At 43.4% G+C, this 26,248-nt stretch overlaps 1 protein-coding gene across 4 annotated transcripts in view; it reads right to left on the reverse strand.

The window, feature by feature from the left end:
• Nucleotides 1–21,521, reverse strand: part of KLHL5 (kelch like family member 5) — a 55,948-nt gene extending 34,427 nt beyond the window's left edge. The window contains exons 1-2 of one of the 4 annotated variants that reach the window (XM_070757115.1): nucleotides 21,411–21,521; nucleotides 19,208–19,321 (exon numbers count right to left, since the gene is read on the reverse strand). Coding sequence is in view for 1 of the 4 variants with exons in the window: in XM_070757119.1 (XP_070613220.1) it covers nucleotides 6,878–7,269 (392 nt within the window). In the remaining 3 variants the exon portion in view is untranslated. Of the gene's footprint in view, nucleotides 1–6,877; nucleotides 7,285–16,472; nucleotides 16,714–19,207; nucleotides 19,322–21,112; nucleotides 21,192–21,410 lie in introns of those variants that run through there. The other 3 variants (XM_070757117.1, XM_070757118.1, XM_070757119.1) reach the window with 3 other exon arrangements.
• Between the last annotated feature and the right edge of the window lie 4,727 nt (nucleotides 21,522–26,248).

Raw genomic sequence — 26,248 nt, forward strand, 5'->3', positions numbered from 1 at the left:
GTTTCAAAATTAGCCAGGGCTATAAAGAAGATGTATCGTCGGTTAGGGGGGAAAAGGCCACAGCAGTTTCTCGTTTTATGGTCTCACATCAGCCAGGGGGAAAGAAGAAAATGTTTCAGTTATTAGCAATGATCCAGCCGGGAAATCTGTAAAATTAAGGCTTCTGTGCATCCGCCTAAGGAAGTACTTTACTGATTGGAATTCATTAGAGCAGGGGTGTCAAGCTCGGTTTCATTGAGGGCCACATCAAGGCTGTGTTTTGACCTTGGGGGGGGGGTGAAGTGGGTGTGGCCAGCTCAACATCACTCATATCGGATGCCCCTGTGGTGGCATGAATGGCCTGCCAGAGAAAACGGGCTCCCAAACTCCATTTTCGGCTGCAAAGGTCTCCTGCAACCCTCGGACAGCGAAAACAGAGCACTGGAGAGCAGTGTGTGGCCCTTCTGAGCTCTATTTTCACTGGCAGAGGCACAACAGGCCAGTCTTTTGCTGTTTCCAGAGTGGCTCTGCAAGCCAGATCTAAACACCCTGTGGGCCACATCTGGACCCTGGGCTTGAGTTTGACACTTCCGCATTAGAGGAAGATTTTGTTAAAGTTGAGGAAGACATTTTTCAATATGCATTTAAAACCATCTTGTTTATTACATGAGTATCTCTTGAACTGATACATGAGTAGAATAAACAATGAACAGAACAGAATAGAATAGAACAGAATAGCAGAGTTGAAAGGGGCGTTGGAGGTGGTTAGGCAGGAAACCCTACACCACTTCAGACAAATGGTTATCCAACATCAATAATATTTGAGAAGATTGCAGTTTGGATTACTGTACACGCAAGTAAAATATTTTTCGGACTATAAGACACACCGTTGTATAAGACACACCAAGATTTCAAAGAGGTAAGTAAGAAAAAGGGTTTTGTCCTCCCCAACCCCTAGGAGAACTCTGCAGGTCTCCCAAACCCTCTGCACACCCCATATTTTTGCAAAATGGGCCCGTTTTTCACTCATTTTTTTGCAAAAACACAGAGTTTGGGAAGCCTGCAGAATGCTCCTGGGAGCTAGGGGAAGGCAAAAAAACGCCCCATTTTTCACTCATTTTCCCATAAAAACACGGGTGTTTTTGTCTTCCCCAGCCCGTAGGAACACTCTGCAGGCCTCCCAACCATAGTTCCCTCTAAGCTGAGCAGTGAGCAATCGGTCACTTAAAAATCATCATCAACTCAGAGTTTTCCAAACCTGCCCAGAAGCCGAGAGGAAAAGAGTGAAAGGGAAGGAGAGAGAGAGGAAGAGAGAGAGAAACAGATAGAAAAAAGAGAGGAAGGAAAAGAGAAAGAAAAAGAATGGGAGTAAGGAAGAGAGAAAGAAAATCAAAATCTAGTTTGAAACTAGCTCAACTATTTCAGTGGGATTTTGATATTGATAGAGTTGCCCTATTATGAGCTCTCTGTTAAAGACACACAGTACAGTATTTTATTTTGAAATTCTCTGAGGCAAAACAGGGTGGGTTTTTTGTTTGTTTGTTTGTTTATTTATTTATTTATTTCTGTGCCGCTCAGTCCCGAGGGGACTGCCGCTCAGACACTATACTTTTCCGCCCACCCCCCAAAAAAATTAGAGGGAACACTGCTCCCAACCCCTCAGCGCACCCCATTTTTGCAAAAAGCAAACCAAATGGTGAAGAGGCATGGCTTAGGGAGCCCAAAATGGCTGCTTCTAATCTTCGGAGAAGGGCGGCATACAAGTCTAATTAATAATAATAATAATAATAATAATAATAATAATAATAATAATAATATGCACTGACATTTATACCCTCTTTTAGGGGCGGAAAGGTGGATCTTATACTCCAGAAAATACGGTACCTAAACACTCTGCGGGGTCCTTGGTTCTCTCTGAGCTTAGTTGTTTTCTTGCATACATTTAATTACCCAGGTAGGTAACGTCATCAGTGCTCATAGGGGGGAGGCTTGCTCTCATTTTATAAGTATACTAGCTTGCCCTGTGAGCGTTGGTGACAGTGGTCCTGATAGAGCTGTTTTAGAATAGAATAGAATTTTTTTATCGGCCAAGTGTGGTTGGTTTACACAAGGAATTTGTCTTGGTGCTTTCAGTGTACATAAAAGAAAAGATACGCTCATCAAGAATCATAAGGTACAACACTTAATGATAGGCCAGGTGCAAATCAGTAATCAAATCATATTAGGAACCAGTCAATATAAACCATAAGGATACAAGCAACAAAGTTATAGTCATACATACAGTCATTTGTGGGAGAAGATGGGTGGTGGAAATGATGAGGAGATTAACAGTAGTCCAGACTTTGTGAATAGTTTGACCGTGTTAAGGGAATTATTTGTTAAGTACAACTTAAGTACAACTTATAAGAAGTTATTTTAAAAATGGAATAAACAGCCAAAGAATAACAAAAACTTTGATTTTAGAGTGTACAAGTGGGCTAAATTTAATCTCCAGTAAAAATTGTAATAAGGTTTTGGAAATAATTATGAAGAATCCCAACTCCCCCCCCCTTCTATTTTTTAAAATACATATTTGTTTTTTATTGTAATTATAATCTTTAATAAATTTACCACCACAAATGAAAAAAACTTGACATGTATAGTAAAAGAAAAATCAAACCAAACCTGTTATAATCTAAAACTAAACTACTATTAAAAGTAATTTAATTTTAACCTAATATGTAATTAACTAGGATGTGCCCCAATGGCGCAGGGGCTAGAATGCGAGTCTACGGAGAGGGGCGGCATACAAATTTAATTAATAATAATAATAATAATAATAATAATAATAATAATAATAATAATAATAATAATTGCAGACAAACTCTGTCCACAGCTAGGAGTTCGATTCTTACCGGCTGAAGGTTGACTCAGCCTTCCATCCTTCTGCGGTCAATAAAATGAGGACCAGAGGCTGTCTCTGTAAACCGCTTAGAGAGGGCTGTAAAAGCACTATGAAGCAGTATATAAGGGCTAGTGCTATTCACTATTTCATACATGGGTCTAAATGAAAAAATGCAAGTACTGGCCATACTTCACATTATAGCAATTGCACTTAGACTTATATACCGCTTCACAGTGCTTTTAACAACTCTCTCTAAACAGTTTAATGAGTCAGCCTCTTGCCCCCAACAATCTGGGTCCTTGTTTTACCCACTTCGCCTGCAATACTACATTCTAATCACTACACCACCACGGCGCTATATAAATTAGATTTGTAATACAGTGATCCCCCGTTTATTGCGTCCCCAACCATTGCGAACAGGGTACTTCGCTATTTTTCAACCCGGAAGTCAAAATACCATCTACGCATGCGTGCCCGTTTTTTCTATGGGCACGCATGCGTAGATGGCAACTGGCTTCCCTGGGTCTTCCCCCTCTTGCTGGCGTCAGCGAGGAGTTTCCCCACCGCCCACGCAAACTCCTCGCTGCCGCCCGCCCTTCGCCCGCCCACGCGGTTCATTCTCGCCGCTTTCGAGCTGAGTCCTGAAGCGAATTCGCTCCAGGACTCAGCTCGAAAGCGCGGAGAGCCAGCGTGGACAAGCCGTTCGCTAGCGCTGGCTATCGGCGCTTTTGAGCTGAGTCCGGAAGAGAATTCGCTCCCGGACTCAGCTCGAAAGCGCCGAGAGCCAGCGCGGAGGAGCCGAAGATTGGGGGCGGCGCGGCTATTTTAAAATGTCGCCGCCGGCATGGGGGGCTTGCCAGCACCCCCCGGACCCCCAACCCGGGTTTGGGGGGCTGCTAGGAAGCCCCCCATGCCGGCGGCAAACAGCCGCGCCGCCCCCAATCTTCGGTTCCTCGCTAGCGCTGTGGGAGTAAAAACACCATCTGCACATGCGCAGATGGTGTTTTTACTTCCGCAGCGCTACTTCGCGAAAACCCGCTCGTTGCGGGGGGTCCTGGAACGGAACCCTCGCAACGAGCGGGGGATCACTGTATATTGTATTACTGGTTTTGCTGTGAGCCACCCCGAGTCTTCGGAGAGGGGCGGCATACAAATCTAATAAACTATAACTATAACTATTATACCTATGAATACCATGTAATACAGGTAGTTTCTTGATTTACGACAATTGAGCGTAACTAATTGGGCACCCCAGAGGAAATAAGATTTTTCTTTAAAAACATTTATTTTGATATCATGGTATTACTGTATTTGTATAGAAATAGACTATCTCTCTGTAGTAACCCTAAACAAATACATTTAACAGTGCACTAAAATCTAGTAAATGCAGCACAATCTGTTTATGCCTGCCATCAGCATTAAATGCTGATATGATCAGAAGAATTAGGCCAGGTAGTTCTGGGCCTGCAACAATTCACTTAATGACTCTTTGAAGAAGCAAAGGCACTGAAAAAAAATATGAAAAAATGATTTATGACCATTTCCCACACTTACGGCATGATCATGTGATCAAAGTTCAGATGCATGGCATACTAATTTATACTTATAACCATTGCTGTGTTCCAGGGTCATGTGACTGATCGCCTTTTGCAAACTTTTCACAAGCAAAATCAATGGAGGAGTCAGATTCATTTTACAACCTAACTCAGTGATGGCGAACCTATGGCACGGGTGCCACAAGTGGCATGTGAAGCCATATCTGCTGGCATGCGAGCTGTTACATAGAAACATAGAAGACTGACGGCAGAAAAAGACCTCATGGTCCATCTAGACTGCCCTTATACTATTTCCTGTATTTTATCTTACAATGGATATATGTTTATCCCAGGCATGTTTAAATTCAGTTACTGTGGATTTACCAACCACATCTGCTGGAAGTTTGTTCCAAGGATCTACTACTCTTTCAGTCAAATAATATTTTCTCACGTTGCTTTTGATCTTTCCCCCAACTAACTTCAGATTGTGTCCCCTTGTTCTTGTGTTCACTTTCCTATTAAAAATACTTCCCTCCTGAACCTTATTTAACCCTTTAACATATTTAAATGTTTTGCCCTAGATCAGCTCCAACATGCATATGTGTGCCGGCCAGCTGATTTTTGGCTTGCACAGAGGCTCTGGGGGGGCGCTTTTGGCTTCCAGAGAGCCTCTGGCGGGTGGGGGAAGGCCTTTTTATCCTTCCCCAGCTTCTGGGAAGCGTTTGGAGCCTGGGGAGGGCGAAACACGAGCCTACTGGGCCCACCACAAATTGGAAAACAGGCCATTTCTGGCCTCTAGAGGGCAGAGGAAGCTGTTTTTGTCTTCCCAAGGCATTGAATTATGGGTATGGGCACTTGTGCATGCGCAATAGCGCACACTCACAATCTTTTGGCACCTGAGGAAAAAAGGATTCGCCATCACTGACCTAACTTATCAACTGCTGGGATTCACTTAACCACCGTGGCAAGGAAGGTCATAAAGTGGGGCGAACAGCACTTAACAATCGTCTCCCTTAACAACAGAAATGTTGGGCTCAATTGTAGTCTGAAGTCGAGGACTACCTGTAATTTACCGACATTCAAAAAGAAAATAACTTGCTGCTCAACGGAAATGTTAATTTCTGTACATTCGTAATTTTTGACAATGTTTACAGCGCAGAGGTTCGACATGTTACGGTAATGGCTTTGCCTCAGTGGTAAAATGCTCCCGGTTTTATTTTAATTTAATGGGTTTTTTTAATTTAAATTGAATTTATATGCCCCCCACTCCTTGAGGACTCAGGGCGGTTCACTTGTGCCTGTCAGTCCGAAGAGCCGGTCGGGAAGGGAGCACTAGGCTCCATCCACCTGCCCAGATGCTGCAATTTGGGTTCTTTTACCCTCTGAACATGCATAGAACACATTGCGCAAGCGCAGAAGGTAAAAGAACCCAAATGGCAGCATCCGGGCAGGTGGGCGGAGCCTTGCGCTTCTTCGCGACTGGCTCTCCAACGGCTATGGGGCACAAGCAAATCCGGAGTATTTCACCCCTGCTTTGCCCTCTTTTTAAACCATAAGTCCGTGGCACGACATTAATGTTTGCACGACTAAAAAGAACAAAGGAGGTGTAATACATTTTAGTTCATGTGCTGAGCCATAAATAATTAATCCGTTCATTGCTCAAACTGCATCCTAATGACCGTAAGTGCTGTCCATTTGTTAGCTAAGTTTTAAAGGGAAAATATCAAATGTTACCAGCCCTGATAGGTCTGCATCATATACAATGAACAAAAATAAAAACAGAAATGTACATTTTTTCCCCACAAAAGCAGAATTAAAATAAAGTCTAGTACTAGAATAATACACACTAGGATAATAGACTTCCAAATGCAGTTGTCTGTAGAGAAAGAAAGCTACTTAGCCGAATGAGGCTTACTCTCAGGTAAATGTGCATACCATAGCCATATAGGTACATTATTTTTTTAAAAATTAAGTGACAAAGAGAACTCCAGCTATATTTTCTCTACAATGCGATGTCTAATCTGGATTCAGCTAACCTGTTTCAGCAGTCTAAAATAAATCCTGTATTACACTCCTATTCTAAAACCCAGCAAGGACACATAAAGGAACCACCATCCTATACACCGATCCAGATTACAATTAAACAACAAAATAGACTTCCAGGGAAAATATCTGGCTGCTAATTTTATCCCTTTCCTTCTAAAATCCTACCCATTCATCTTAAGTCCTCTTTTCAAGACATTTTGAATACAGATTAGCCATTACTCATCTATATTTACTCAGGGTTTATTTATTAAATCGACATTTGTAATTCATTTACATTTTTAAATAATTTTCATTTTTAAAAGGCTGGTGAGCAACCCAGAATTTTGGCTGCCCAGAATTTTGGCAGCTTTTCAATGATGGAATATATATTTTTTTTAAAATAAGAAACCACTACGCGGCAACGGCTCATTCTGAACAATGAGAAAGCAAAGACCTGCATGCAGGGAGGTCTGGTACTTTTTCTTCTTCTTCTTCTTCGAGGGCTCCATCCTCAGCATCCGGAACCTCAAGCAGATGTGGATTCTGGATCTTCTCCCTGGTGAACTCCAAGGTGGGCACTTCTGATATGGATGCCATTGGCCGAGAACAGGAATCGGGCAAACCCTGTGGCTTGGATCTCCGAGAACCGAGGGATGCCAAAGACGGCGGCAGGCTGCTCGCATTTAGAAACTTTCTGCCACCAGCAGCTGCAGGGTATCTTCTGTCCCAGAAGTCTCCTTCGCGACCCACGTTAGGGTGAGGAGGGAGATGCTGCTGCTGACCAAACCACCTCCATCTGAGCTTTAAAAGCTGCTTCACGTCAAATTCTCTACGCGAGCCAGACATCCTCGGCGAGAGCAAGCGATCGTCTAGGCAACGGGCACAAGTAGCGGCGCACAAAAGGACTGGTGCAGCCAACCAGATGAAGAGAAACACATGCCCTGCCTGCTACACAGCTTTCTTGCTTTTTCTCTTTTTCTTTCTTCCTTCTTTTCCTTTTCTTCCCCCTCCCCCTTTTCTTCCTTCCTTTCTTTTTCTTTCATTTCTCCCTTCCTCTCCTCCTCTCTCTTTCCTTCCTTAACCAGCAGTTGGCATAAAGATTTGTGCAACCAACCTTGAGATTTTCTTTTTTTCCTTATACTCCCCTTTCTCCCTCCCTCCTTTTCCTTCCTTCCTTCTATAACCAGCACTTAGGGTAAAGATTGGGGCAATCAAACAGAATAATAGAAACGCACAGTCTGCCTATATAAAGCTTTCTTTCTTTCTCTCTCTCTCCTTTCTTTTTCTATCTTTCTTGCTTCTTTTCCCCTCCTTCCCCCTTTTCTTCCTTCTTTTCTTTTTCTCTTTCATTTCTCCCTTCCTCTTCTCCTCTCTTTCCTTCCTTAACCAGCACTCAGCGCAAAGATTGGTGCAACCAAACAGGATAAGAGAAACACATGGTCTGCCTATATAAAGCTTTCTTTTTCTTTCTTCCTTCTTTTCCTTTTTCTTCCTTTCTTTTTCTTTCTTTTATTTCTCCCTTCCTCTCCCCCTTTCTCCTTCCTTCCTTAACCAGCAACCAATCTTGAGATTTTCTTCTTTATCCTTGCCTTCCTTTTTCTTTCTTTCCCTATTCTTCCATTTCACCCTCCCTCTCTCTCTCGTTTCTTTCTTCCCTTTTTTCCTTCCTTCCATTACCAGCACTCAGCGTGTAAAGACTGGTGCATCCAAACAGGAGGAAATACATGGTCTGCCTGTATACATCTTTCTTTCTTTCTTTTCTCCTTTCCCTTTTTCATTCCTTCCTTTCCTTTCTCTCTTCCTCTCCTTCCTTCCTTAACCAGCAGTCCGCATAAAGATTTGTTCAACCAACCTTGAGATTTTTTTTCTTATCTTTTCCTACCTTTTTCTTTCTTTATCCTTCCCTTTCTCCCACCTTCCTTCATTTTCCTTCCTTCCTCTTTCCTTTTTTCCATTCCTTCTATAACCAGCACTCAGCATAAAGATTGGTGCAACCAAACAGGAGAGAAACACAGGGTCTGCCTGTATACAGCTTTCTTTCTTTCTTTCTCTTTCTTTCTCCTTCCTTCCTTTTTCATTTTTTAATTTTCTTTTCCTCCTTCCCTTGCTAATAAGATTGCATCTAGATAAGTGGCATCAAAGTTATGAAACCCTCTTATTTATTTATTTATTTATTTGTTTGTTTGTTTGTTTATTGGATTTGTATGCCGCCCCTTTCCAGAGACTCGGGGCGGCTAACAGCGACAATAAAACAGTGTACAATAGTAATTTGGTATTGATGATTAAAAATCAATTAATATAAAAACCAAACATACATACATACATACCATGCATAGAATTGTAAAGGCCTAGGGGGAAAGAGGATCTCAATTCCCCCATGCCTGGCGGCAGAGGTGGGTTTTAAGTTGTTTACGAAAGGCAAGGAGGGTGGGGGCAGTTCTAATCTCTGGGGGGAGTTGGTTCCAGAGGGCCGGGGCCGCCACAGAGAAGGCTCTTCCCCTGGGTCCCGCCAGGCGACATTGCTTAGTTGACGGGACCCGGAGAAGATCCACTCTGTGGGACCTAACTGGTCGCTGGGATTCGTGCAGCAGAAGGCGGTCCCTGAGGTAATCTGGTCCGGTGCCATGAAGGGCTTTATAGGTCATAACCAACACTTTGAATTGTGACCGGAAACTGATCGGCAACCAATGCAGATTGCGGAGTGTTGGTGTAACATGGGCATATTTGGGAAAGCCCATGATTGCTCTCGCAGCTGCATTCTGCACGATCTGAAGTTTCCGAACATTTTTCAAAGGTAGCCCCATGTAGAGAGCGTTACAGTAGTCAAGGCTCGAGGTGATGAGGGCATGAGTGACCGTGAGCAGTGACTCCCGGTCCAAGTAGGGTCGCAACTGGTGCACCAGGCGAACCTGGGCAAACGTCCCCCTCGCCACAGCTGAAAGATGTTTCTCTAATGTGAGCTGTGGATCGAGGAGGACGCCCAAGTTGCGAACCTTCTCTGAGGGGGCCAGTGATTCTCCCCCCAGGGTAATGGACGGACAGATGGAGTTGTCCTTGGGAGGTAAGATCCACAGCCACTCCGTCTTGTCTGGGTTGAGTTTGAGCTTGTTGACACTCATCCAGGCCCTAACATCCTCCAGGCACCGGCCCATCACTTCCACTGCTTCGTTGGCTGGACATGGGGTGGAGATGTATAACTGGGTATCATCGGCGTATTGATGATACCTACCCCATGCCCTTGGATGATCTCACCTAGCGGTTTCATGTAGATATTAAATAGCAGGGGGGAGAGGACCGACCCCTGAGGCACCCCACAAGGGAGAGACCTAGAGGTCGACCTCTGATCCCCTACTAACACCGACTGCGACCGACCAGAGAGGTATGAGGAGAACCACTGAAGAACAGTGCCTCCCACTCCCAACCCCTCTAGTCGGTGCAGAAGGATACCATGGTCGATGGTATCGAAAGCCGCTGAGAGGTCAAGAAGCACCAGGACAGAGGACAAGCCCCTGTCCTGGGTCCGCCAGAGATCATCCATCAACGCGACCAAAGCAGTTTCCGTGCTGTAGCCGGGCCTGAATCCAGACTGTTGAGGACCTAGATAATCTTATCTTAACAGAAGGAAAGCGTAATTGAAAGAAAATGATGAAATGAGAAAAATGCCTTGCTACTTTTATCAAGATTTAAAGCGACACAAAGGCAAGCATCGTGTTATGTTGTTGCCAGTGGCTTCATCCTCTTAACATGAGCTTTCAGGAGCCTTAGTTTTAATTTAATTTAATTGAATTATACATGCCGAAGGGGTGGGCTATGGAGGCAGGGAGCTATCATTTGTCATTTGTTGGCTGACTCCTTGCCGACAAACCTTTTTACTAACCTCTCTGGTGGGCTTGTGGTATTCTCCCTTAGCTTTCTCCTGAAGTTTTTCTTCAAAAAAGTAGAGCCCTGTCCATCTTCTAATGGTGGCCCAAGCTCTGAAGAAATAGGCTGAGAGGCTTTTGGAGAAGACTGGAGTGAGGCACTGAACTACCTTTGATTTCGCGTGTAGTGCCCAAAGCTTTGCAGTGCCCAAATGTTTTAGGTCCAACCCAGCAAATAACCAAACTATATCACTGCTACTTTAAATGAAAAATCTTTCTAGAGCAAATCCACTTTGCCAAAAAAACAGGTAGAATTGAGATGTAAGCTTCACGTCAAATTCGAATCTGCTGTTTTGCTAGCAAGCATCCTTGCTTGCAAACAAACAATTAATAAAATATAAATTAAGTTTATATTTAAGCTAAATAAAATATGCTAAGTAAAATATAAACCATAAACTAAATGAAAGTTAAGCATATTTTAACTCAAGCTACAAATAGAAAAGAATACAGCAGTGATTTTTAACCATTTTTGAGCCACGGAGACCTCACCTACAAAAAGATATTGACAAAATTTAACGGGTCCAAAGACGGGCTACAAGAATGGTGGAAGGTCTTAAGCATAAAACATATCAGGAAAGACTTCATGAACTCAATCTGTATAGTCTGGAGGACAGAAGGAAAAGGGGGGACATGATCGAAACATTTAAATATATTAAAGGGTTAAAAAAGGTCCAGGAGGGAAGTGTTTTTAATAGGAAAGTGAACACAAGAACAAGGGGACACAATCTGAAGTTAGTTGGGGGAAAGATCAAAAGCAACATGAGAAAATATTATTTTACTGAAAGAGTAGTAGATCCTTGGAACAAACTTCCAGCAGACGTGGTAGATAAATCCACAGTAACTGAATTTAAACATGCCTGGGATAAACATATATCCATCCTAAGATAAAATACAGAAAATAGTATAAGGGCAGACTAGATGGACCATGAGGTCTTTTTCTGCCGTCAGTCTTCTATGTTTCTATTTTTCACATTTACAAAATCCTGGGGCACACTACCAACCAAAATGACACTCTAAGACACTCTCCTCTCTTTTTCCATCCCTGTCTTCTCCCCCACCCCCACCTTGTGTGTGTGTGTGTGTGTGTGGGTACACACACTCTTGAACCATTTCCAAAAACAGGTGAGGGCTGGGGTTTTTTTTCTCTCTTATTCTTTCCAAAAACAGGTGAAGGCTGGAGGTTTTTTCCTCTCTTATTCTTTGGGTGCTTTTTATCATGTGTTTTAAATCAAGAGTCACTTCCCTCTCTCTTGTTTCTCTCTCTTTCCTCTCATTCTCTGCCTCAATCATTTTCTCATTTCTCTTTTCTTCTCCCCTTTTTTCTCATTTCTCTCTCTCCCTTCCTCTCCTTTTCTCTCTCTTCGCTTTCTTTCTCTCGCTTTCTTTCTCTCTTTCTCTCTCTCCCCCTCTCTCTTTCTCTCCCCCTATGTCTCATTATCTCTTTCTCTCTCTCTCTTGCTATCTCTCTCTTTCTCTCTCTTGTACACCACACCGGCAACAGCAGCATTGGGCAGTAGCTATGGCAGGGCGGCGGCAGGGCAGTTGGTTGCGAGCGGGAGTTCCAGGGAGGAGGCACTGACGGCGGCAGCTGGACGTGTTGCTGGACACCGTACATGTTGGTGCTGCGCTGAGCATGGGCGTGGGGCTGCGCCAGCATGTATGGCGTCCAGCTATACGTCCATCTGCCACCATTGGTGCCTCCGCCATGGAGCTCCCGCTCGCAGATGTCCGCCCTGCTGCCGCCCCGTGGCTACTGCCTGATAAAGCTGTTGCTGGCACAGTGAATTCTGTTGCTGAATGCTCGCAGCCACCGCCCCAAAGGTACTGCCTGGTGCCGCTGCTGCCGGCGCCCTCCTGCTCCCGCTGCGGCGCCCTCCCGCCGGGCCCCAAAGCTCACCTACCATCGCCGCCAGGGAAGGCACAAAGAAGGAAGCTCAGCTTCCGGCCTCGCAACTTTTTGCTCTTCGCGCCCTCAGCAAAAAGTTGCGAGACCAGAACCTGAGCTTCCTTCTTCGCAGCACACCTGACCATGTCTCGCAACACACTAGTGTGCCGCAGCACACTGGTTGAAAAACACTGGAACAGAGAATAGAATAGAATGATGAAGATAGAATAGAAGGATGAAGAATGAATAGAGTAGGAACAGAATGATGAAGGAGGAATAGAATAGAATGAGGAGGAGGTAGAAGAAAAAGAAAAAGAGGAGGAATGGAATGGAATAGAATGGATGAAAACAAGGAGGAGGAGGAGGAAGAGGAATAGAACAGAACAGAATCGAATAGGAGAAGAAAGGGGGAATAGAATGGAATGGAATAGAAAACGCGCCTTGCCACAACATGCTATGACTCTGCAAGTTCCTGGCCAAACACCAGGTGCCAATGCTGCCCCCCCCCCCATAGTCTTGACGTCGCCCCAGCAGACTTCTTTTTGTTCCCAGCCCTGAAAGAAACCCGTTTTTCATCCATGTAAGAGATCCAATCAGCTGTGATGAAGGCCTTGCGAGAGGTCCCTGAAGACGCGTTCCAGGGCGCGTACCAGTCATGGCAGAGTCGCTGGAAAAAATGTGTAGAGGCCCAAGGACAGTACTTTGAAGAATTTTAAGTGTTTGTACAAATCTGTACTGTATATCTATGCACCCTGTAGAATAGAGGAGGAGAAGAAGAAGAGGAGGAATGGAACAGAATAGAATAGGAGAAGGGGGGGAATAGAATGGACTGGACTAGACTATAATAGAGTGTAAAATAGAGTACAGTAGTCCCTCGCTATATCGCGCTTCACCTACTGCGGCTTCACTTCATCGCGGGTTTTCAAGAAATATTAATGAGAAAAATCATTTGCGGATCTTCGCTGGTTCGTGGGTTTCTGAGGAAGTCGATTGGCAGATTTAAACAGCCCGCGGAACTCGATCAGCAGGTTTTTTAAAAAAATATATCTAAAATTGTAAATACTGTACTGTATTTAAATACTGTATCTAAAATAAATACTGTGTGGGAAGGGTTTATAAACACTTAAAACAATCAAAACTTACCAAACAATTACAATATAAATACTTAAATAAGTACTATCAGTCGATAAATTCCCCATCGCGGATTTCACCTATCGCGGCCGGGTCTGGAACGTAACACCAGCGATAGGTGAGGGCTTACTGTACAGTACAATAGAGTACAATAGATCTCCCACAAGTCTGAATTTTCAGATCAGCAATGCCCATTAAAAAGTAACATTCAAACAGCAATTAAAATTTGTATTTTAGTCTAAACAACTTTCTACCCAAACATTTTCCGTAACAAATAGGTTCTTCATAAACACTCTTAAAAGTACTGAGGAAAATTTCAAACCTTAATATCTTCCATGTGTTTTCATTTTGTGAGCGAAGATATATTTTGGACTACTCATCATGTTTTACAAAGATTGCATCATTTCATGCAATAGCAGGTTTTGGGGATCAAGGCTTGGCCTGCACAGAGCTGCCATACACAATTTTCTCAGTTCATTTAAGGTAATTTATTTCAGACTTCATGATCAAAACCATATTTACTTGACTACAAATTCGAAAAAAATAAAATAAAATCCCAACCCCACAAGTACAAGTTAGATGTAATTAAACATATTTAAATCGAGCAACTGCATGTTCCGTTTACCATAAATCAAGCCAACTATGTCGTATATTATTCCATATTGTTTAAACAAATTAGGATAAAACTATGAATTAGGATATAACCAGAGGCCATAAAATTTATTTCATCTTCAGATTTATGACCCGCTAGCTAGGAGAAATATGGAAAGACATAAAGTGATTACACATCTTTAAATGTTTAGTTTAGTGTCATGCATTGCAACACAGAATTTGGAATTCTTCATGGAATCTTAGTTATACAGCGTTCCCTCGATTTTCGCAGGTTCGAACTTCACGGAAAGTCTATACCACGGTTTTTCAAAAATATTAATTAAAAAATACTTTGCGGGTTTTTTCCCTATACCACGGTTTTTCCCACCCAATGACGTCATATATCATCGCCAAACTTTTGTCTGCCTTTAATAAATATTTTTTTTAATATACTTTAATAAATAAACATGGTGAGTAATAATCTAAATGGTTGCTAAGGGAATGGAAGATTGCAATTTAGGGGTTTAAAGTGTTAAGGGAAGGCTTGTGATACTGTTCATAGCCAAAAATAGTGTATTTACTTCCGCATCTCTACTTCGCGGAAATTCAACTTTTGCGGGCGGTCTCGGAACGCATCCCCCGCGAAAAGCGAGGGAACACTGTACTCTTACTAAGTTCCAGATAAAAACGGATGAACCTGAAAATAATCTATAGAACCAGAACAAAACCAAAATCTTTAGTTTGAGTAAGGTAGCAGAATTCTAATATTTGAGGGGCTGTCACAAAGAAGGTGGTGTCAGGCAGGACAAGAAACAAAGGGTGGAAACTCATCAAGGAGAGAAGCAACCTAGCAATCGAGAAACGTCTCAACACTGAGAACAATTAACCGGTGGAACAGCTTGCCACCAGAAGTTGTGGGTGCTTCATCACTGGAGATTTTTCAGAAGTGATTGGACAGCCACCTGTCTGAAATACTTGAGCAAGGGGTTGGACTAGAACAGTGTTTCCCAACCTTTTTTGAGCCGCGGCACATTATTCGTATTTTCAAAATCCTGGGGAACACTGAAAGGGGGGGGGGGGGCTAAAGAAAAGTTTGGACAAAAAAACCCTCTCTCTTCCTCCCTTTCGCTCTATTTCTCCCTCTTTCTCTCTTTTCCTTCCTTCCCTTCATTCTCTCTCTCCATCCCTCTTTCTTTCTTCCTCTCTTTTTTGCTCTCTTTCTCTCTCCCTCCTTCCCTTCCTCTATGTCTTTCTCTCTCCCTTGCTCTCTCTCTCTGTCTCTCTTGCTATCTCTTTCTTGCTTTTTTCTCTCTCTCTTGCTCTCTCTCTCTTTCACTGTCTTGCTATATGTCTCTTTCTTTCTCTTTGCCTCTCTTGATATCTCTCTTTCTCTCTCTGTCTCTCTTGCTATGTCTCTCTTTCTTTCTCTTTCTCTCTCTCTCTGTGCCTCTCTTGCTAAGTCTCTCTTTCTTTCTTTCTCTTTCTCTCTCTCTCTGTGCCTCTCTTGCTAAGTCTCTCTTTTTCTCTTGCTATGTCTCTCTTTCTTTTTCTCTCTCTCTGCCTCTCTTGCTATGTCTCTCTTTCTTTCTCTCTCTCTTTCTCTATCTCTCTATCTCTCTTTCTCTGCCTCTCTTGCTGTCTCTCTTTCTTGCTCTGTCTCTCTTTCTCTGCCTCTCTTGCTATGTCTCTCTTTCTCTCTCTCTCTGCCTCTTATATGTCTCTCTTTCTCTCTCTCTCTCAGCTGACTGCAAGCGGGAGCCCTGACGGCGGCAGCTGGACGTGGTGCTGGACACCGTATATGCCAGGCACGCAGCGCCAGCATGTACGACGTCCAGCAGAACGTCCAACCGCCACCGTCAGGGCTCCCACTTGCAGTCAGCTGAGAGAGAGAGAGAGAGCGATCCCTCTCGCCGCCGCCATCTCCCCCGACTGCCTGCGGCCGCTGCGGCCACCCCCCCCCCGCTCCCATCGGACACTTGCCGTCGACGAAAGAGGAGCTCCAGCTGGGCGGGGCGCTGCCGGTACTTCCGTCCTGGGGCTCCCGCTCGCAGCTGTCCCCCGCCTCCTGCTCGATGCCGCGGTTTTCGGCGCTCTCCTGCTGGGCCCCAAAGAAAGAAGGCGGGAAAAAGGTGCGAAGAATGGAGCTCTCCTTCTTCCTGCCTTCTTTCTTTGGGGCCCAGCAGGAGAGCGCCGAAAACCGCGGCATCGAGCAGGAGACAGCTGCGAGCGGGGAGTACCGGCAGCGCCCCGCCCAGCTGAAGCTTGGCGGCACACCTGGCCATGTCTCGCGGCACACCAGTGTGCCGCGGAACACCGGTTGGGAAACGCTGGACTAGAAGACCTCCAAGGTCTCTTCCGCCTCTATTCTGATTGACTGACTGTCAATGAGTCTTAATATTAAATACTGGGACAAATGCAGGATTGGTGTGGAATACTGGACACAACACAAAAACTGCTTCCATTCCACCTTACACAAGCATAAAGTAGAAGAGATCGCTGAATGTGAAAGGACTACAAGTTACCTTATTTGAGGTTTCCATTATAAATCAGAGAGGCATTATAAATTAGACTGCAACGTTCACTTAGGTGGGCGCGAGCTCCAATGAACTCCACAGGATTTAATGTTGAACAGAGGGTATAGGATGAGTTACTCCCACATTCAATCATCCTCTCTGGGCATCCTTAACTAAACCCTTTGCCTTGAATAAAGTTCAAATCTAAAAAGTATAAATGTCACCCTGGTACATTTCTTCCCTGCCAATCAGGCTCCTACAATCTGAGCCCATCGTTCCTGACCGAGTAAAACAAAATAAAGGTGCAGCAGCAGCAGCCAAGGAAAAGGATCCCCACTGAGCCGCTTTTGGCCCGATTCTGCATGAGGATTATGGCTCATTCATTTTTAATTACTTTCGTGCTGCAATTAAAATTGCTTCTCCAAATTGCAATGGCAAGACTCAATCTTGCCCGGGGGGCATAGTCATTAGAGTGCAGCACTGCAGGCTACTTCAGCTAGCTGTAGTTCAGCAGTTCAGATCTCACCAGTCTTAAGGTTGACTCAGTCTTCCGCCTTTCCGAGGTGGGTAAAACGAGGACCCAGATTGTTGGGGGCAATATGCTGATTCTGTAAAGCCGCTTAAAGAGGGCTGTAAAAGCGCTATGAAGCGTATATAAGTCTAAATGCTATTGCTATTGCTATACAAATGAGAACTGCTCTGAATGCAAACTTTTTCTTTATTTCTGTCTTTCCTTCCTTTCATTTTTTTCTTTTCTTCTTTCCTTCTCTTTTTTCTTTCTTTCCTTCCCGTTCTTCCTTCCTTTCTTCCTTTCCTTCCATTTCCTTTCCTTTCCTTCCCTTTCTTCTTTTTTGTTTCTTTCTTCTTTCATTTCTTTTTTCCCTTTCTTCTTTCCTTCCTTTCCTCCCTCTTTTTCTTTTCTCTTTCTTTCTTTCCTTCTCTTTTTCTTTCTTTCTTTCCTTCCTCCTTCTCTTCCTTCCTTTTCTTTTTTCTTTCCCTCCCTCTTTCCCTCCACCCCCCTCTCCTCTACTGGCCACCCATCTTACTATGAGCTGACTCTGGGCGGCTTACAGTACATGTAATCCTCAACTTATGACAGTTCATTTAGTGACCATTCAAAGTTACAACAGCACTGAAAAAAGTGACTTAAGACCTATGATCTCCATGATCCTGTGGTCCAAATTACGATGCTTGGCACAACTGGCTCATGTATTCATGATCATTGCTGCATCCGGTCATATAATCCTCTTTTGCAACCTTCTGACAAGCAACATCGTGTGTGTGTGTGTGTGTGTGAAGCCAGATTCATTTCACAACCGACTTACTAAGTTATCCACTCTGGTGACCCACTGAGCAACCCGAGGTAACAAAGGTCGTAAAACAAGCCAAAGCTCACTTAACCAATGCCTCACTTAACAACAGAAATCTGAGGTTGAACTGTGGTTGCAAGGCGAGGACTCCCTGTATTTATAATGCTTATAATACTTGTAGATTCTCCATTCATTCAACCATCCACATTGTCCAACCTTGACTTAGGCAGTGTGTATTTTTCTGTGGTTTGTGTTAGGACTCTGTCCATAACTGTTGGGTTGGCAATATATTGGCTGCAGTTGTTGCAGACTGCCACAAGAGGAAGCTAGAGTTTGTAGCTTATTTCTCTGAGTCACCGTCAGAAAAAAAACAACCTTTTACAATAAAACTTAATTTGCAGCCTTTGGACTGGGAGCTCAGCCTTGAAATTATCTCAAGGAACTGATAAGGTCTGTTGCTTCAGTTAACTCCTTGCAGAACTCTTGCCTGGACTTTTCAGTGGGTGAACACATTTAATTCACAAAAGGTACATAAAGAAGGGATTTTTGTGACCAGGAGTTCATTTCTTCTTTCTGTTAAGGCTGGGTCAGAACATAGTTAATGAAGGCATATTTGTAAGATATATGCTGTAATTTGCCCCAAGCCTTCTGAGAATCCAATCAATCAATCACTGCCTCCCCCATGCTTTATTTCCTCTTTCCCCCCTATTTATTTTGGAGTGTATTCTATTCTAGAGAGCAGCGATAGGGTTCAGCGTTTAGTGATTGTGGGTCCAGACCACAGGAAATTGTTGTTATTAAAACCTGAAGCCCAAACAGATACCAGCTGGGAAGGCCTGGCCCAGTCTGTTCCTGTTTTAGTTTTTATCCTGTATACACGGATTTATTTTATTCCATTTTATTCTCTCATTCCATTAACCTATAAAGCCCTTCATGGCACCGGACCAGATTACCTCAGGGACCGCCTTCTGCTGCACGAATCCCAGCGACCAGTTAGGTCCCACAGAGTGGATCTTCTCCGGGTCCCGTCAACTAAGCAATGTCGCCTGGCGGGACCCAGGGGAAGAGCCTTCTCTGTGGCGGCCCCGGCCCTCTGGAACCAACTCCCCCCAGAGATTAGAACTGCCCCCACCCTCCTTGCCTTTCGTAAACAACTTAAAACCCACCTCTGCCGCCAGGCATGGGGGAATTGAGATCCTCTTTCCCCCTAGGCCTTTACAATTCTATGCATGGTATGTATGTATGTATGTTTGGTTTTTATATTAATTGATTTTTAATCATCAATACCAAATTACTATTGTACACTGTTTTATTGTCGCTGTTAGCCGCCCCGAGTCTCTGGAGAGGGGCGGCATACAAATCCAATAAATAAATAAATAAATAAATAAATAATTCCACATAGGGTAAGCATACTCTTTTTAACTCAATACTCACCAGAAGCAGCTTATATTGGTAATAACTGTTATCAAAAGGCTGGAAAATCGGATGGCATCCTGTTCAAACTTTCCTGGAGGAAGGGGAGTTTCAGGATGGACAAGATGATTCAACCTGAGAATGCAAGATAATAAAGCGATTATCTCAGTTTGGAGAGACTTCCCTCTTGACCAATCCTCCTTTGTAGTACACAACCCTCTTGGTTCTATACTTTTTGTAGTACAGTATGTTATTTCTAAAGCTTTATTTTTTGTTTTATTTTTTTAACGGTTGTAAGCTACTCAAAGAGTTATCCTGTGGTCAAATGGGTGGCCAATAAAGCTGAAGAAATCAAATATAAACGAAAGCACAAAATAGGAAACAAAATCTAAAATAAAATCTAAAATAAAAATATAACATATAAAATAAAATGAAATACAAAGCAAAATAAAAGGTAAAATAGAATAAAAATATAACAAAATATAAAATATAACAAAATATAAAATATAAAGTTAAAATATAAAAGGACTAGGGGAGACATGATAGCAGTGTTCCAATATCTCAGGGGTTGCCACAAAGGGGGAGTCAAGCTATTCTCCAAAGCAACTGAGGGTAGAAAAAGAAGCAACGGGTGGAAATTAAACAAGGAGAGAAATAATTTAGAACTAAGGAGAAATTTCCTGAGAATTAGAACAATTAATCTGTGGAACAGTTTGCCTCCAGAAGTTGTGAATGCTCCCACACTGGAAGTTTTTAACAAGATGTTGGATAACCATTTGTCTGAAATAGTGTAGGATCTCCTGCCAAAGCTGGGGGTTGAACTAGAAGACCTCCAAGGTCCCTTCCAACTCTTGTTATTATTATTATTATTATGATTATTATTAAAAGAAAAATATAAAATATAATATACAATATAAGAGCCGGGGTGGCGCAGCAGGTAGAGTGCTGTACTGCAGGCCACTGAAGCTGACTTTGTAGGTCAGCGGTTCAAATCTCATCACCGGCTCAAGGTTGACTCAGCCTTCCATCCTTCCGAGGTGGGTAAAATGAGGACCCAGATTGTGGGGGCAATATGCTGGCTCTATTAAAAAGTGCTATTGCTAACATGTTGTAAGCCGCCCTGAGTCTAAGGAGAAGGGCGGCATAAAAATTGAATAAATAAATAAATAAATAAAAGATAAAAAAACCTAAATATAACAATATAATATGATATAGTCTAATAATATATAATATAATATAATATATAATATAGTAAAAAATAAAGGGAACACTTAAACAACACAATATAACTCCCAAGTAAATCAAACATCTGTGAAATCAAACTGTCCACTTAGGAAGCAACACTGACAATCAATTTTGTACAGAACAAAGTATTCAATGAGAATATTTCATTCATTCAGATCTAGGATGTGGTTATTTGAGTGTTTTTTGAGCAGAATATAAAAAAAATACAAAAATAGAATAGAAAATAAAATAACAGATAAAAAAAAAGACAAAAGATAATACAAAAGACAAGATAATATAAAAGACAAACAATAACATAAAATAACAAATAAAAGATAAAATATAGAATAAAATAGAAAATAAAATTTTGAATATAATAGAAAATAAAATAAAAGATAAAAGATAATATAAAAGACAAAAGATCATATAAAATAACAGATAAAAGATAAAATATAGAATATAATAGAAAATAAAATAAGACAAAAGATCATATAAAATAACAGATAAAATAAAATAAAGAATATAATAGAAAATAAAACATAGAATATAATAGAAAATAAAATATAGAATATAATATCAAACTAGAGACAGAAGATAACATAAAATTAAAAGACAAAAGAAAAGAGATATCCAAGTTCCTTTTAGCACCCACACCCGGTGCAGGCGGCAAAGACAAGCCTCAATGCACCCCAATAACTCCACCTGGCCACCCCAGATCCTGAGGGGAGGCGGTGTCGGGTGTCGTTGAAGGCACTCTGCACATACTCAGGAGACCTCTGCTTCAGGATGCTGCTGCTGCTTCTCACCAAAACTTGCTTCCCAACCTCCAGTGCAGGGATGTGCGTTGGGGGGGAGGGACTGAGTCCCAAAGGAAGGAAGCCCCCACCTCCCCTCAGAGGACCCTCTTCCCTGAGGGGAAAAAAGGCGGGAGAGGCCATTTGTCCTCCCCCCTCCGCCGCCATCCTCAGCCCCATCCACCCTCCCTCGCCCCGTTTCTCACCTGAACCCCGAGGAAAGGAGCCCAGACTTCAAAACAAACCCCAATTCAGACGACGTGAGTTAAAACACCCCCTACCTCCGTCCCGGCCGCTAGGCCACGCCCTCTTTCTCCAGGCCCGCCCACCGAAGGCAGCGATAAAAGGATATTTTGGCCACGCCTCCCTCCCTGCTTTGTCCCGCCCCGCCTTTTCTCCGTCTGTATTTCCCTCTCCTCCCGGCAGCTCAGCCACACCTTCTTTCTCCGGGCCCGCCCACAGCAGGCAGCGCTAGAAAGACATCTTGGCCACGCCTCACCTCCTTCCATTGTCCCGCCCCGCTTTTTCTCCTCCCGGCCCTTCCCTCTCCTCCCGGCCGCTCGGCCACGCCTTCTTTCTCCGGCCCCGCCCACCGCAGAAAGCGGTAGGACATATTGGACACGCCCCTTTCACCCCTCCACCTCTTGCCTTGCCCCGCCCCTCCTTTACTCCGTCTGTACTTCCCCTTTCCTTGCCACATCGAACGTTTTGGCCTGCCGGCCTGCGGCCGATTGCGCGCGCAGCCGCCGCTCTTCCGAACGGAAAGTTGGAAGCTCCGGCGGGGGGGGAAGGTTTGGAGAGGGGTAAAGTGGGAGGGGCGAGAGGATGGCTGCTGTCTTGAGGGATTGTATTTTTTTTGCCTTCTCTTTGATTGGCGCGCAGGCGAGGGAGGCGGGGCTAGGTTTTTCGGGGGGAAAAGCCGGCTGCTTTTTTTGCGCATGAGCGTTTTAAAGTGAGACGGGTCCAAACCTTAGTCACGGTTTAAAAACTTGTAGACTTCAACTCCCAGAATTCCCCCAGCAACCATGCCGGCGAGGGAATTCTGGGAGTTGAGGTTCACAAGTTTTAAATCAGGCCAAACCTGGTCCTTCCTTCTTTCCTTTCTCCCTCCCTCTCTTCCTTTTCCTTCCTTCCCTTATTCTTTCCTTCCTTCCTTTTTTCTCCCTTCCTCCTTCCCTCCTTCCTTCTCTTACTCATTCCTCCTTCCTTCCTTCCCCTCTCTTCCTCCCTCCTTCCTTCCCTCCCTTCCCTTGTTCCTTCCTCCCTTCCCCTTCTTTTTCCTTCCTTCCTTCCCTTATTCCTTCCTTCCTCTTTCCTCTTATTCCTACCCTTCCTCATTCCTCCCTTCCCCCACCTTTCCTCCCTTCCCTTATTCCTCCCTCCCTCCTTCCCTCCCTTATTCCTTTCTTCCTTTCCCCCTATCTTCCCTTATTCCTTCATTCATTCCTCCCCCCTTCCCTTCTTCCCTTATTCCTTCATTCATTCCTCCCCCCTTCCCTTCTTCCCTTATTCCTTCCTTCATTCCTTCCTTCCTAATTTCTTCTGCCTGTGATATATTTGAGAATCATCATTTTGTCAGCTGACATTTATTTTATTGTTAAAAATTTGCTCACCACCAGTTCAAACTCTTTCATGTTTTTCGTTCCAAAACAATCCTGCCTATTCTTGTTCCCTCTTTAAAAGTAGACTGCAGCTTTTTGCATTAATTCCTGCCTTTTCTCTTCTCAAAGTGCCCTGGCCTCTAATTAAGGAGAGGGGATAACGAGTTGGAAGATAGATAGGTTAATTTATGCAAGGAGAAAGAATTTATTGATTCTCTGTTTCCTTAGCATCCGATTAAACATTTTGCGGTTTGCGTAATGAAGAATGGGAGCCACAATAAATTTTACATTATGTAAATGTTATTTTCAAAGCGCTGTTTCTGCGGGGGAGAATATAGACAAGAGAGTAAGGATCGATCTTTTTCAAAATGCAATTGGTGCCCGCATACCGCAGGACATTGCAAAAATCTGTATTTATCCCATCAGCACAAGGCAACCCTGGAATAAATAATAAACTTTCAAGAAGAGCATTTGATCATCAATATCACTGTAACTCCTGTCATTCACTGTTTACTTTATACTATGGATGAAATGCTACTGGTTTGGGTGTACTGGTAGTGGCGCCTGCTGGTGTCTCAGACCAGTAATGGTATGGGTGGAATTGGTGATCTGTTAGCGGAAATGGAGATGGGCATGCGCCGGAAGTGAAATATTGCGCGAGGACGCTTCCGTGTGAGAGATTTCACCCATTTCCAGTGGTTTCTATCGGCGAAAATCACTAAAATCTCATTCACACGCAGGTCCTTACGCAAGATATTGCTTCTGGCGCAGAGTTTTTAACTGCGCATGCGTAAAGCCTTCTGCGCATGCACAGAGGGTAAAAAAGTGTGCACGATGGTGGCAAGCATTGGTTGCCGATCAGTTTCCGGTCACAATTCAAAGTGTTGGTTATGACCTATAAAGCCCTTCATGGCACCGGACCAGATTATCTCAGGGACCGCTTTCTGCTGCACGAATCCCAGCAACCAGTTAGGTTCCACAGAGTGGGTCTTCTCCGGGTCCCGTCAACTAAACAATGGCGCTTTGCGGGACCCAGGGGAAGAGCCTTCTCTGTGGCGGCACCGGCCCTCTGGAACCAACTCCCCCCAGAGATTAGAATTGCCCCCACCCTCCTTGCCTTTCGTAAGCTACTTAGAAACCTACCTCTGCCCCCAGGCATGGGGGAATTAAGATATCCTTTCCCCCTAGGCCTTTACAATTTTATGCATGGTATGTCTGTATGTATGTTTGGTTTTTTATTATAATGGGTTTTAATTGGTTTTAGTATTGGATTATTGTTATACGCTGTCTTATTATTGCTGTTAGCCGCCCCGAGTCTCCGGAGAGGGGCGGCATACAAATCCAATAAATAATAATAATAAGTGCGAAGCACGCACACCAAAGGCAAAGCGCACATTTTCCAAACACCTAGGGAAGGTAAATACATTTCACTGCTGTTTTATACCACTGTTCCGCATGCAAATCAGTGAAAGGCCGTTTTTCTTCAATGCTACCAGTGGACCCTCTGAGGCCGTCGCAGGCGCATGGGCATCCAGTGGGCGCATGATATTTGGTTTCTGCACATGGTCAGCAGGCACACCCTCGTGTGGGGGGTGCACGTGCAAGTGAGATTTTGGCCATTTTTGTCGATATTTTTGCTTCTGGGCATGCGCAGAACCAAAAAAACATTTTGGGGAGAAATAGAAACATAGAAAAGTAGAAGATTGACAGCAGAAAAAGACTTCATGGTCCATTTCGTCTGCCTTTATACTATTTCCTATATTTTATCTTAGGATGGATATGTGTTTATCCCAGGCATGTTTAAATTCAGTTCCTGTGGATTTACCATCCATGTTTGCTGGAAGTTTGTTCCAAGCATCTACTACTCTTTCAGTAAAGTAATATTTTCTCACGTTGCTTCTGCTCTTTCCCCCAACTAACCTCAGATTGTGACCCCTTGTTCATGTGTTTACTTTCCTATTGAAAACACTTCCCTTCTGAACCTTATTTAACCCTTTAACCTATTTAAATGTTTTGATCATGTCCCTCCTTTCCCCTCTGTCCTCCAGACTATACAGATTGAGTTCATGTAGTCTTTCATGGTAAATTTTATGCTTTTATGTAGCCTGTCTTTTTGTAGGTGAGGTCTCCAGAACTGAACACAGTATTTCAAACGTCTCACCAGCGCTCTATACAACGGGATCACAATCTCCCTCTTCCTGCTTGTTATACCTCTAGCTATGCAGCCAAGCATTCTACTCGCTTTCCCTACCACCTGACCGCACTGTTCACCCATTTTGAGACTGTCAGAAATCATTACCCCTAAATCCTTCTCTTCTGAAGATTTTGCTAACACAGAACTGCCAATACAATACTCGGATTGAGGATTCCTTTTCCCCAAGTGCATTATTTTACATTTGGAAACATTAAACTGCAGTTTCCATTGCTTTGACCACTTATCTAGTGAAGCTAAATCATTTGCCATATTACAGACGCCTCCAGGAATATCAACCCTATTGCACAGTTTAGAGTCATTGGCAAATAGGCAAACCTTTCTTATCAAACCTTCCCCTATGTCACTCACATCTTAAAAAGAATAGGATCCAGAATAGACCCTTGTGGCACACCGCTTGTATCCAGTCTCTATCAGAATACTCGCCATTAACAATAACCCTCTGATATCTACACTTCCGCCAGCTGCAAATCTACTGAACTATCCAGAAATTAAGTCCAATCTTCACTAACTCATCTATCAGCTCTTTATGTGGAACCGTATGAAATAAGTCTAATCTTTTGAGTCCCTTGCCTATAGAAAATGACCGAGGTGAATTGCCCTGCTCCTATATAGAAAGTTTGGAAAAGCGTTCCCACACGCCGCAGAACTGAGAGCTCTGCGGGTATGAAATATTGTGTTCTCAGTGGCACCTGGAAGCTGCAATGGCTCAAAAGTAATGTCACAAAAGCAGTCAGGGGAGAAAATGGGTTTCTCATTGGAAAGTGCCAAGAAGACGAGTTAGAGTCTATATTGCAGGCGCTGCGAAGAGACAGGTGTCATCTCGATGAAGTATAATGTCGTATAAATCTGCCTCTTGGGCTGTTGTCTCTTCCTGGTGCTCTTAATTCCTCATCCAGAGCCTTAAAAGCTTAATTACATTGATCCTTAATGGAGCGGGGCAGGCTTTGCTGCAAGCTGAGTCATCTATGCTTAGTCTGTGTATTGCAAATAAACACAATTTAACAAAACACCAATGATATGTCCTTTTAAATGAAAATAAACACTACAGGGACGTTCTATCTATCTATCTATCTATCTATCTATCTATCTATCTATCTATCTATCTATCTATCTATCTTAATATAATGTATCTCATCTCTCATCCATCAGTTATTATTATCTATCTACCGGTGTCTGTCTGTCTGTCTGTCTGTCTGTCTGTCTGTCTGTCTGTCTGTCTGTCTGTCTG

This window comes from Erythrolamprus reginae, chromosome 7 (assembly GCF_031021105.1).
Source record: "Erythrolamprus reginae isolate rEryReg1 chromosome 7, rEryReg1.hap1, whole genome shotgun sequence".
In the NCBI taxonomy this organism is placed as follows: domain Eukaryota; kingdom Metazoa; phylum Chordata; class Lepidosauria; order Squamata; family Dipsadidae; genus Erythrolamprus; species Erythrolamprus reginae.